This window comes from Xiphophorus couchianus, chromosome 23, assembly GCF_001444195.1.
Source record: "Xiphophorus couchianus chromosome 23, X_couchianus-1.0, whole genome shotgun sequence".
NCBI classification, from domain to species: domain Eukaryota; kingdom Metazoa; phylum Chordata; class Actinopteri; order Cyprinodontiformes; family Poeciliidae; genus Xiphophorus; species Xiphophorus couchianus.
In genome coordinates this window covers 19,986,321-20,000,493 of record NC_040250.1, presented here as the reverse complement: position 1 = coordinate 20,000,493, position 14,173 = coordinate 19,986,321, and the positions used below count along the sequence as shown (strand labels likewise).

The following is a 14,173-nucleotide window of genomic DNA, read 5'->3' as shown; positions in this document are numbered from 1 at the left end:
AGAGCTTAGGCTAGAAGGTGTTTATCAGTCATGCAACACCACCCTGATCTTCGACAGGTAGAATTAGTGTGTCTAATCTGACATTAGTCATGATATTAGGAAGTATCAAAACTTCTACAAAACACGTGCAGTGATACAGAAAGTCAGCGTGACACTTTCATTATTCTGCTAGCATCTGGTGTTGCTTTCTAACCTTAACTTTGATGGTGTTTGCCTTTTTTATACATGACTACCTTATAAAAACTCCTGCCCTATACTTTAAGATGTGTCAGCTGAAACTCCCCAGAATCAAACAATTAGGTCATAATAAGACTCTGCAGGGCTCGACTGCATGCTGAGGAGTCAGTCAAGCTATTTGATTCAGCTGTGCTGGACCATGAACACATATAAAAGCTGCTGGACACCAGCCCTTCAGGACTTGAGTTTGTGACCACTGCATTAAACCAAAGTAAGTGACTGTACTCCTACTACTAGAAGCACCACAGCTGCCAACAATACTTTTGCATAAAGCATTCCAGTCTACTACAACTCCGTCAGGAACACGTAGAAAATATCCCTGACTGGGATCTGGGATCCATGGGCCTTTTTCTTTTTCATATTTTCCTAGAAGTAGCAGAACAGAACAGTCTTGAGCTGATACAAATGGAGTTAGTAGTGATCTGAAAAAACAAGCAAAAAAGGATTTTATCATGAGAAATGTCGGAAATCGGCACGGTCAACTATAAAATCTCAACCGTTTGCAGATAGTGCATGTGGGTCACAAAATACATACAGTACGCCAGAGTATTTGGGAGCTTTAAAATTCAAACAAAGTAGAATCAAGATGAAAGAACATATCCTTCAGGATGAACATATCCTTCATGTTCATTCAACACAGAGTTTTCTTAATGTAGCTCTAACTGACAAAAGAGTAACCCCTTTGTAAAACATTGGACATCAGTAATGTGCAGAGTGTGAGAGGACTCTTACCTACTAGAATAAAACTTTCTTTTTAGAATATAGAGTTACTTTACATAAATTAATTTTGTGTTTAACACAAGAGCACAACAAAAGATTTGGGACTCTTGGATCTTTTAAGAAGAATTAGAATATGAAGTATTCATATTCTGATACTTGCCATATCAGAATATGAATCTAAATTGCAGCACCCACCTGTTCCAATATAGTATCGATACGGTCCACCTCGCAGTCGATCACATAGCGCTTCTCCTGCCTCCTGTCCATCTCTTCAATGACTTGCTTGAACTCTGTTGCGTTCGTTGTGCTGCTGACAGAGCGAGCAGTCACCTGCCAGTTGTTGGCCACTGCTGCCTCCATAATAGCCTGCAGGATGGAAAAACCTGGAGAGGAAGACAGAATGACTCAGTAGATTGAAAGAAAAAAAAAACACAGTCGGGGTCAAAGAAATAATTATGCAAGGGCAGCCTGACTTCTGAAATATTCTGGTGGTTAATAGAGGTTAAAAGGCCATCTCATTAAATTAAAGTATTTGGACTTCTGCAGAGCCTAAATATTGTCTATTGTTTGGACAATTTGTGTTCAAAATTGTACAGAATTTTATGTGTATGAAAAGGGATTGTATTTCCACATTATTGAAAGATCAGTAAGTGGTTTTATTGCACTTGGCATCTATTAAAAGATGGCATTTAGCTCAGCCACATGTTGACTTTGACGTTCCTGTGAAACACTCTGCTGTGTCCCTTGTCTCCTTAGAGGATTGTGCCTGAGCATTTAAAGATAAAGACAATAAAAGATTCATCCAGGCCAGAGTTAAAGAGAGAGATCATTATGCTATGAGAAGAATGGGGAATGAGCCCTTCTAATGATTAATTCACACGTGAAATATTTTCATTTAACAGTGCGCTCAGAAACACTGCGGTCAAATCACACACCACAGAATGAATAATGTAGCCCTAATTCTGGGGCGATGAATTGCATGTAGCACAAGCTGGAATAAAAATGGCTTAACTCATCTCCAGTGTTGAACAAGTGACAATGAACATGAAGGTTATTCATGAAAATCAAACACACTGCCGGTAATTCATTAAAAACCAAGGACAGTGAAATTGCAAATTGAATGTCAAATAAGCCTCTATTCAGTATCTCCGTTCATTTTTCATAGTTTGACATGTGGGTAACTATTACAGAAAGCGGGGAAGAAAAAAAGTGTGGCACAGTACCAAATTTCTGGCATGCACATATAGATTTTATATCATGATTTATATAGTTTGATATGAGACGATGCTATGCAGATTTCCTGACACGCTACTGTGGACAAAGTAAACACTTGTCTTTTTTTTACTCCTGTAAGCACTTTCTCTGGGCAAGCAGATCTCCACATTGACAGTGAAAAATGTTAAAGAAAGAACAAATCAAAACAAAAAATGTTAAATGTCCTGGTCAAGAGGGTTTAGGCTTGGGGTTGTTGTAAGTCTAATTCATGGTATGTATCTATGATATCTCACAAACCGCATTGCCACCACGTGACCTAACGCCATGTGGCAGAGTAAAAGGTGGAGGCAGACAGATTGTGTCATCACTAAAGGTAAAAGTTCATGCTGCCTAGAGACTGAAGGGACTACCAGATTGGCAGGTTTCCAGGCTAAATTGATCAGTGGCTAGCCAGTACTTGTTGCACAACACATTGTTGTGTTTACTGCAGTCCTGGGCAATTTAAAGTCCTGGAGAGTTTGTAGTACAAGTGAAAATCCCATTATTTTGTTTTTTGCACAAAATGTGGCTTTTATTTTAGCACCATAGCTTCCTTAATATCATAGATGTGCTGATGTGCCTCATCAAATGAGTGGAATAGCTTTCAAGAAGTTAGCTCTGAAAAATTCATATATGCATAGTTTTTAACAAGGTAAGGATATCTACACACAGTACGTATATAGATATATAGACCTATATATCTATATATATATTTATATAGATCTAAAGATAGATCAATCTATCAATATCTTTATATATAGATATAGATAGATCTATCTATCTATATACATATGTGATACTTTTCTATTCATTTATTATTTGTTTAAGATCTAAGTTTAATCAATACTAATATTAGTTGTGCAACAAATTACATCATTACTGATATTAACAATTTCAGAACAAGGTAGTATAAAATATATAAAATTTGATCATTAACATAGAGTTAACAAAGATTAGAGAAAATTTTGTTTTGCAAATGTTTATAAAATCTGAACAATTTCCTCCCAGAACCAAATTAATAATGGATAAAGACAATTCATATGGCAGCAGGTACAGAAAACCAAGGTAGAAATCTAATGTTAATCAATTCATGTTAAATAAATGGGAAAAAAAATTACTTATTAAATATTTGGTCATTATTTCAGTTTGAGTCGGGCAGAACTTATCTGTTCGTTCCCATAGCAACGATCAGAAGCAGGACCCTCCCCAGAACCACAGTGACCTCACTGATGAGGTCACTGACGACATCATGAACATCACAACAGATCAAAGAAGTTCTGAGGCTTTAACTGCTTGAATCTCAACACATCAGTTAGAATCCAAACGCTTCAGTGAGATTCAGGTTTTGTGTCTAGTGAGGATTTTTGTGTTTCAAAGATGCCATACCCTTTAATTTTCCCAGTTGGTTTTGGACTAGGATATCTGGTGACGACAGGGATGAGGAAAGTATTCGACCATTTCTTTCCTGGAAATGACTCAGTTAAAAGTACCCCCAAGGATGTTGAGACAGATTTGTTTTGGGACGGCCTTCCATCGGTTCCCAGACATAGAGCTGACCCGGCTGGGGAAGTTTCTTCTGGGGCGAATCGCAAAGCTCAGGTTTGGAGCTCATCGAGAAATGGCGCATCCTCCAGGGTCTCTTACCTTAAATGGTCCCCAAACGGGACATCGGGGTTAACACACAGGAGCAGGAGTGAAGCCCCAGGTAGTAAGACTGTTCCCAAAGACAAAACTGCCCCAGACGTAGCAGGTCACTCTGAGGATGAGGAAAGACTTTGGGACCGGATGTTACTGATTCCGCAAAAGAAAAACTACCCCCAATGCAACAGTTCAACCTCAGAAGAAGAGGAAAAACTTTGGGACCAGAGTTTACTGATTCCCCAAAAGAAAAAGAAGAAGAAAAAGAAGAAGAAGACTGTTCACAAACACAAAACTGCCCCAGACGTAGCAGGTCACTGAGGATGAGGAAAGACTTTGGGACCGGATGTCACTGATTCCCCAAAAGAAAAACTGATCTAGATTGTGAGGTTTTCTATGATGAACAAAAAGATTATCCTCAGATTCCAGCTGCCATAAAGACGTCCTCTATAGAGGACAACCTCTTTAAAGGTTTCCCAACAGGTTCAGAAATCGTTCTCAGTTCTTAAAGCTTTCTGAACCTGTTCTCAAGAAAACGTGTACAAAAGTGGGATTCATAATGAGAAGCAAACACATGAAGAGAAACGCCACACTCCACAGAAAATCCCACCTAATGGTTTCTCCTGCCACTAATCTCCAAAACAACAAAGCTGTTTTTAGAGGAGGAAGAAACATTGAATTTTGTGAATAAACTATCAAAAGTTAACATCCTGTTTGCAGGTTTCTCTCCGGGCGCTCCGGCTTCCTGCCACAATCTAAAGTCATCACTGTTTGGTTAATTAGTTTCTAAATTCTCCTTTGGTGTGAATAAAACATCAGTGCTGCACAGTGGCTCAGTGGGTAACACTGCTGCCTTGCAGTAAGAAAGTCCTGGGTTTGAATCCCAGCCTGGTTCTGTCTAATGGGGTTTTCTGGTTCTCCATGTCCATATGTGGTTCTCTCCGGGCGCTCCGGCTTCCTCCCACAGTCCAAAAAGATTTAGTGTGCTTTATAATGGATGGATATTAATAATAATAATAATGATATTATTATTATTAATATTACTATTACTATATATAAATAGATATATCTATATCTCTAAATATATATATCTATTAATCTAACTCTATCTCTATCTCGCTATATATATATATATATATATATATATATATATATATATATATACAGTATATACACTGCCTGGCAAAAAAAAAAAGTCGCCACCAAAAAATGGTCACACTCTCTAATATTTTGTTGGACCGCCTGTAGCTTTGATTACAGCCCGCATTCGCTGTGGCATTGTTTCAATAAGCTTCTGCAGTGTCACAAGATTTATTTCCATCCAGTGTTGCATTAATCTTTCACCAAGATCTTGTATTGATGATGGGAGAGTCTGACCACTGCGCAAAGCCTTCTCCAGCACATCCCAAAGATTCTCAATGGGGTTAATGTCTGGACTCTGTGGTGGCCAATCCATGTGTGAAAAAGATGTCTCATGCTCCCTGAACCACTCTTTCACAATGTGAGCCCCATGAATCCTGGCATTGTCACCTTGGAATATGCCCGTTCCATTTGGGAAGACAAAATCCATTGATGGAATAACCTGGTCATTCAGTATATTCAGGTAGTCAGCTGACCTCATTCTTTGGGCACACAATGTTGCTGAACCTAGACCTGACCAACTGCAGCAACCCCAGATCATAGCACTGCCCCCACAGGCTTGTACAGTAGGCACTAGGCATGATGGGTGCATCACTTCACCTGCCTCTCTTCTTACCCTGATGCGCCCATCACTCTGGAACAGGGTAAATCTGGACTCATCAGACCACATGACCCTCTCCCATTCCTCCAGAGTCCAATCTTTATGCTCCCTAGCAAACTGAAGCCTTTTTTTCTGGTTAGCCTTACTGATTAGAGGTTTTCTTACATCTACACAGCTGTTCAATCCCAACCCCTTGAGTTCCCTTCGCATTGTGCGTGTGGAAATGCTTTTGCGTTCACAATTAAACATACTCCTGAGTTCTGCTGTTGTTTTTCTTCGATTTGATTTGACCAAATGTTTAAGTAATCGCCGATCACGATCATTCAGGATTTTTTTCCGACCACATGTCTTCCTGGAAGACGATGGTTCCCCACCATCCTTCCAGTTTTAATGATGCGTTGGACATTTCTTAACCCAATTCTAGTAGTTTCTGCAATCTCCTTAGATGTTTTCTCTGCTTGATGCATGCCAATGATTTGACCCTTCTTAAACAGACTAACGTCTTTTCCACGACCACAGGATGTGTCTTTTGCCATGGTTGTTTAAGAAATGAGGAGTTACTCATTGCATCAGCTGGGGTTAAATAACTTGTTACCAGCTGAAAGATAATCGCCTATGCAGTACTTATCCAATAGGAGGCTTGTACCTATTTGCTTAGTTAAATCCAGGTGGCGACTTTTTTTTTGGCAAGGCAGTGTATTTTTCTGCCGGAAAACTGACCATAAATTTGCAGAATTTACAAAGATCACGTGGATAACAGCAGACAGAAAAAGCCGAAAACAATCAAGAATCCTCAACATGCAGGGACGACGGATTACAGAGGCAAAGCGGAAAAGATTTCCACAGTAAAATATCTGTTTAAATTATACCCGAAAAAATTTGACTGACAGCTAAATGTCTTCAAGAGGATCAAATAAACTTAATGAGCATATAAATGTTAAAGATAATGCTTTTTTATAACATTCAACACGATTTATATATTTAAATGAAAGATAAAATTAAAACAAAAAGAAATATATAGAGTTTAATATGATTTTAACATGACCAGCCAAAGTAGCTTGTCTGCTATAATTTCTCAAAACTCATCCGCCTAAAGCTGAAGTGACAGGATGCAGGTTTGAAGAACATGGATGCATTATTCATTGAAGACGTGCTCCGAACTTCACCAATCATCATCCAGCTGAACAGCATCTCAGTCTTCCCAGCAGTAAAAGCTTCTCACGTTAAGAGGCGTCATGCAGATTAACTGGGTCAAAATGGTCTCTGTTGGTTTGGAAATGTTTAAGAAAGCTCTGCAAGGTAGAAAATGTCAGTGAGCCATTCAGCATGCTGTAATCACATCGGCTGCATGACATGATAAAAAGATATGAGTTGGTGTTTGTTATGGGTTTACAGGTATCTGATGGTTGTAGCTGTGCAGCTCGACAGACAATATTATATATCTCAGAACCTTAAGGAATAAAAGACAAAAAGACTCTCATGGGAACGCAGAGAGGATTTTTGGCTTATTTTATGCAAGTGTCAATGGTAGTGTGCATGAAAAATATATAATGTTCTTTTGTATGAGGTTGGAGGTGCCATAGAAATAAATATAAATAAAACGTCTCCAGTGCGGAGGAATGAAACACCGTTCTGTCAATCAGATTCAAATCATGGAGGCCTTTTATTTTGAAATTGCTGATTTGTACAGCATTTGTCTCCTCGCTGCTGCTGGCAAACGCGGAACTGCTCAGGAACAATTGGATTCATTTAAGATTCACAGAAGATTCCATGCCTGCAGAGTTTTACATTTGTATGGAAATGAAGAGATGGAATCTGGTGGCAGTAAATAGTCTGTCCGGAGAAGGATTATTTCTGCTCTTATTCTTTTTTCCCCAAGTCAGCAGAAAAGTTTGTGTTTTGTGATTTTGACTTAAAAATCTACACAGAACTGAAACCTTTTTCATGCAGTTTTATTCTCCATGATACATAATGAATTTTTTCAGTAGCATCAATGCCTATTTGACCATCGTTACATGGACCTACAGGCTTAAATGCTTTTTATTGGGACTTTATGTGATGGACCAACACAAAGTACCTCATAATTGTGAGGTGGGTGGACATCCATTATCCATTATTTTCACTTGGGTTACATATAAAAATCTAAAAACAAATATGGCATGAATTTGTATTCAGCCTCCCTGAATCCAAATTTTGTAGAACCAACTTAGATTGAGCCAGAATATTATTTCATTCTTCTAAATAGCTTTGGTAGGCCTCATAAATTATCTTAAGCAAATATGTTTTGATATGAATCCTTCCACCGTTGCTCTAGTGGAATGGTTAGGACCAGGGTCCCGCTCAAAAGTAAAATTTTAGGACGATGGATTGAACAGTGCTCTGGTGTATTTTCTAAGGTTGAGATAATGTTTTAAACACTGACTCTGCTTTAAATTTCTTTCCATTCCTGACCTCTCTGTTGTGTTCATCTTCATGTTTCTGTTCCTCTACTAATGTTCTACCAAACTTATGAAGCCTTTAAAGAACAACCGGACTTATATTGAAATTAAATTGATCCCCTGTGGATTGTAAATTTCCAGTACAAGTTTAACTGCTTTGTGTTAGTCTGTTAAAATCAAAAACATCTAAGGAAAAGTTCACTTGCAATTAAGCATTGCCCATGCTTTTAGAACAGAGTTGAGGCAGTCAGTCACTATTTTTGCAGATGGAGTAAGTTTGATCCTCAGCTAGTATAAAATTTCATCCTTCCAAACAACCCTTGTGGGCCTCATAAATGCTCTTGATAGTGGTATTTATTTACAACATGGAGAAAAAAAAGTTGTAAATAAATGCAAGTCTTTGCCAGGAACTCCACAGCTGTGCTGCATCTGAAAATATAACACAGTCAACTACATAAATTATGGAAGACAACAACACAGTTTCCTTATCACCTCCTATAAATCGCTGCACTACAAATGCAACAGCGTGCAGCAGCTTCTGCTGATCAAGCTTCTCAGTACTAATCATAGAATGGAGACAAGAGTATATCTCTATAAATCCATTTTCATTACTTCTCATTGTGATCGCTCTTGCCTTAGGTACAACATTTCTGGGAAAATGTCTTCCATGCATCTGTTTTTGGTATCTCAAATAGTGACGCAATGTCACAGTGACCTCCTCTCATGTTTCATTTTGGTTGTGATAAAACACACAAGTGTTTCTGCAACATAACGTTGCCAGGATACAGAGCAAAAGTAAAGGTTAACTTTGATGCCTGCAATTGCGTTTAGAAAAGAAAGCACTTGCTCGCACACTGCTGAGGCTGACACATGGATGGGTTAGATGTACATCTAAATGTTCGACAGAGTAAAAGGAGCTTGTAAAACATTGTTTGTATTCAGCTGCAGTATTTATCTTTACAAAAGCATAAGTTCGGGCTGAGTTGTATAGTCTGCAGTGAATGTTGGGGTGAATGTATGACTAAGAGCTAATACGGAGGAACCAAGCTGAGAGACAAATGATGTCAGTGCCAGAGGCGTAACTAATGGCAGAGAGACTTTGTTGGACAAAAGTTGGTTTCTGAACATGTAAATGGGCTGTTTTCATGCCTGAACAGGGTGTTAAGTTGCTTTTTAATCTCCAAATGCTCTCTTGGAACAACTGTACAGTTTGTGGAGCAGTGCATAAACAGCTGCATTGGATAAAAACTCAATTATTCCGACATTTTCCTGCTATCAAATCCAGATGGAGCCTAAAGACACCGTGTGTGCTTATAAAAGCAGAGCTGTTGCGAATGAGATGTTGTAGCAGCGCAGCGTAGAGTGGCTAAGTGAGAGCTGCAGCCCTCTCCTTCGTCTCCGAACCGGTTCCTAACAGGATGAGTTTTGAAGCGTCACCCGTGGAGGCTCAGCAGTAATTGAATTGAGTTGCATCTAATCTTATTGCCCAGCTTCTTTGGTTGCCTGACTCTCATTAGGCTTCATTGCTAGACCTCCATCTCGCTTTCTTTCCCCCTCACACTCTTCCACTCATATCTCACAGCCAATCTGCGCTAACTCTGTAATTCAAAGAAATACTCTAATCCCTCTGAATCAAGCACCTTAGCATTAGCTGAAACATGGCTTTCAGCTTCAGAACCACAACAACACTAGTTACTCATTTTGCATTATTGTGTTACTGCTTGCCTTTCAATAATCTTAACACTAAATCTAGTAATCTAATGAAACAGCTAAGAAAATACGGTCATACCCATTTTCATATTCTGTCGATTTACAACCACAAACTTCCATGTATTTGAAGTTTTTTTTGCTTTTTTTTAAGTGGTGGAGGAGTTTTCAACTTTTTTCACAATTGCAACATCTAGAATGTGTTGTGTTTTATTACAAGTGAAAGCAGGTATTTACTTGATAAAAAGGCAAAGCATCCATTTTTAAGTCTTTTGCAAAGACTCTCACCGAGATTTTAGTATGGAAATTGAGTAGGCCATTCCAAGTCATTAACAGGCTTTGATTCACAACTTGTATCTGTATGTTCAGGGTTATTGTTCTGCTAAAAGGTGAACACCATTCCAGATGTTCTCCCTCAATGTCTCTGCATTTACCTGTCAACTCTGACCATTTTTGCTTTCCTTGCTTAAGCAGACCTGCAGACTGATGCTGCCACTACCGTCTCCCATCATGGGGATGGTGTGTTCAGGATTATCTACACAGGGAGCAGCATGTACAGTACGTCAAAATAGTTCATTTTTTGATGACCAGAGCATTTTCTTCTATGTTTGCTATGTCATCTACATGGCTTTTGGAAAACTACCAATTGGACATCTTTTGGTTTTTAGCAAAGGTTCCCATTCTTGTCTTGTCCACAGATTCTCCCATCTTAGTTGGAGATCTCACCATTTGCTGACAACTATTGTGGCTTACATGACAAACTTGGGTGACATTAGTAAGAAATTGGTTCCACTTGATTTTATTTATAGGAATCACAGTATAGGGGTTTATTTATTTTATGTATTTATATATTTCAAATAGACAAAAAGTAAAACCAAGAAAAAAATTGATCATGCCCAACTGCCATGAAATTTTACATGATCTGTTCGAAAAGGAACAGGGAGAAGATACAAGATGTCATACTCAACCAACAAACATTGAAATCGTCAATATGAGACAATATGAGCTGCACTACTTCAGATTTTTTTTTTATTTTAAAGACGTTTGAAAACTATGTATATATTTTTCACTTCACAAATTTGCACCATTTTGTGTAATTATTCAAAATGCAGCACAAATCCTATTAAATACAATGAAGTTTGTGGTTGTAACATGCTAAAATGTAAAAAGGTCCAAGGGGTCTAAATACTTTGCAAGGTTCTGTACAAAGAAATGAGCCAATGATACCCTGAGAGTTACTCAAAAAACAAATTGGTTCACAATCAACTGAAAACAGCAGCCCAAACCAAATAGCCTCAACCTATTTATGATGGATAAAAATCTAAGGGGCCAGACATGGCAGATGTGGAGCCAACACTAAATGTAGTAGCTCTCTGCTGTAATGTGCCAGTACTCTGGTAAATGGGGGTCTCTGGCAGCCTGAAATGCCCTGTTGAGCACTGTCCCAGGTCTCACATGGAATCAGAAACAACTGAGCTGAAAGCACAGAGATAACATTTTGTAAAAGTAGGGTTGGCCTGATACATAACCGAAGAGAGATGGGGACTCTGCTTTGCAGAGGTAATGCTATTACAATCTCTCCATAAAAGATATATTACAAAGAAAAAGAAAGAGAAAAACGATCAGGTAGAGATGAACTCTACATGCACCATGTGCAAACCATTTACCTCTGCTGGTGTGGTGCCAAATATATGACTTTCTGTGTCTCCTTTTGTCTTGGATTTTGGAAAAGCATTTTCTAAATGTCAAATAAATTATTTCATTCTCAGTTGTTTCGCGGCAACAGAGAGAATATTTATAAACCTGGACTGAAACCAATAGAATCATTATTAACAAACTAACATGTTTGTCTGAATAAATCTTTTTAACATAAACTAAGGTTAAAAGAACTGGGTGACGAGACTGCTTTATTAGGACAACCAAAGTTCAATGTAAAATGAAGCAATTCAATCAAAGCATCAACATGTGCAATTTGAAAGGCGGGAGATTAATCAAAATTTGTAAAATATAAAAAAAATTATTCCTGGTATAATTTCAAAATAAAAGGAAGGCCAGCAAAGTAGCTCAAAAGTCTGCTGCCAAAGCTTTGACATGCCACTTACAGCAGGACTGTAACCAAAACAGCTTCTACCCAGGGTGTTGTTCTAATCAACAAGATAGCAGGTGTAAAATCAAACTAAATCAGCGTGCTGTCTGTTTCTTTTACATGCGCAGGAGAGATGAGAGGAGCACTTTTCCCTGGTGAAAATCCACCCACAGACTTTGGGGAGCTCCTCAATATTTCCCTGGCAATTTTTGTTCCACTTCACTTACTACAAACTGCGCCACACTTGTGTACAGTATACATGGATCTTGACAAACAGACAACGTTGTGTATGTGTTTTTTTGGAAGGGACTAATTAGGTTCTGCTCTGAAGTCTTTGCACAGCTGAAGCACAAAGAAAAATGTAAAAGGAGAGGAAGATTTTTTTTTTATTAGTTTGAAATGATTATGGTTTATTGTTTACTGTTTAGGATTATACATACGTTTGTTCTTTCAAAGAAACAAATTGGCCCAGTGGCATACAGTAACATCAAAGCAATCAGCCTTCTCCATGGCTGCTTCAAGAAAAGGCCAGGGCACTTTGTTATAATGAAAAAAGGAAGCTCCCAGTTGTAATTTCATGGCTGCTGAAGCCAACACTGGGCAGGTGGTAAAATAGCTTCATTCCAGGTTCAGTTAAGAGGACACAGGGAAAGCAGAGAGGTTTATTGTCTGCTTATTCTGACAGACGGTGGCTCTCATATCATGTTTTTTTTGCTCAGTTACAGGTGCTTGACTCACAGTTTTTCAAGAGGTTACTGAATTAGATGGTTGGCTCTGCAGCTTTGACACTGTTTATTGGGCTGTCACTTTGGCAGTGATACCAGTTTATGTGTGCAAAATAAAAAGAGAAGGTGAATGCTGGTGATGCATCGCTTCATCCATATTTCTTTAATATTATTTTTCTAGTGCATTTTATGGCTTCTCTGATGTGCCCTTTCTTGTCAGCGTGTCCAAGCTGATTTATTCTCCTGATGCATGCATAATTTAGTTGTTACGAATTCACCATGAAGGAGAAGTTCACTAAAGCACAAAAGACTTGTGTGGGGGTGCGTGTGTGGGTGCGTGCGTGTGTGTGTGTGTGTGTGTGTGTCGCAGCTGGGTGCAGCCGAAGTGGTATTATTGTTGCTGAGATGGGACATGAATGTTGAAGAAACAAAGTGTGTATGATACAGACATGGCTGCAGTAAGCACCTGAAATTCACACTTATTATCTGACTGGGGGTAGAAAGGATAAATCACCTTTTGTGGAGGACAGGGTTGCACTTGCTTGAAAATATTTGTATGAATTATGTCAGGGCAGGAGCAAAATATTTTTTTATAACTAGGAAAGCGGAAAATACGCTGTTGATCTGCATTTTTGTGAAAGACATGTTTTGAGTTTTAAAATGAAGCGAGGTCAAAACAAAAAAAGCAGAGTCCTTTGATACAATCTACATGAACCCCACCAATTCTGCTACAGCACATTCAGTACTTTGATACCCCTAAATAAAACCTAGCATGCCAAACTGCAGGGAGTTCCTTAATTAGTTGATAGAGCTTATCTGTGCCTCACGTAAAATCAGTATAAATTCTGGACAAGATTGTTAAAAACCAATAGTGAACAAACAGCATCCTGAGGATCAGGGAACACAGCAGACAGGCCACAGATAGGAATGAGCCAGATACCGGTTTCAAGGTATACCACGATATGAAAAAGTCACAAAGTGTGTGCATCCCTGCAAGTTCAGGCAAGTCCCCTGAAATGCCCCCCAAAGCTCTGTTTAGTCCGCTATATGGGAACACTTTGACAACCTTAAGAAGACAGATGGCAACTTGGAGGAAGAAAGTGGGTCTATGTGCACAACAAACATGATGATACATCAAGGGAGCAACACCTATCACTATTTGCTAAATTAAAGGTAAGGTTTATTTTGTCTTGAAATTAACAAGCTACCATTAGCATCAGAAATCAGTGAAAGAAATATAAAAGTTTTGCAGTATCACTGTATTATGACTACAATTCTAAAATGTGTTATTTTACACAACAATTCGGACAGATATGGGAAGTTAAAAAGAGTTTCAGAATCAGCCTACCAACATAATCTCTGTAGTCACAGTCAACCTCAATTCTCTTTGGAAGCTGTTTTAAATTACAGGTGTGATGCCGAAATTTCATTCCTCTTTAGCGTGCGAGTTGGTACTTGATTGCTTGATATTTGGTACATAACACAATTAAGTTATACTGATCATCTAAACATCTAATAGTATAAATACGTTTCCACTGCTTCCATCTAAGACAAATCAGGTTATACGTGACAACAGTCATCTTTTTATTGACAGATGTGTCATGTTGGGAGTTTTTATTCTGTTTTA

At 38.5% G+C, this 14,173-nt stretch overlaps 1 protein-coding gene across 5 annotated transcripts in view; it reads right to left on the bottom strand.

The window, feature by feature from the left end:
- The window catches only part of gria3b (glutamate receptor, ionotropic, AMPA 3b), a 112,169-nt gene that overhangs the window by 54,107 nt on the left and 43,889 nt on the right, over positions 1-14,173 (bottom strand). For all 5 annotated transcript variants that reach the window (XM_028008730.1, XM_028008728.1, XM_028008727.1 and 2 more), the window contains one exon: positions 1,153-1,340. In XM_028008730.1, coding sequence (XP_027864531.1) covers positions 1,153-1,340 — 188 coding nt within the window. The remainder of the gene's footprint in view (positions 1-1,152; positions 1,341-14,173) is intronic.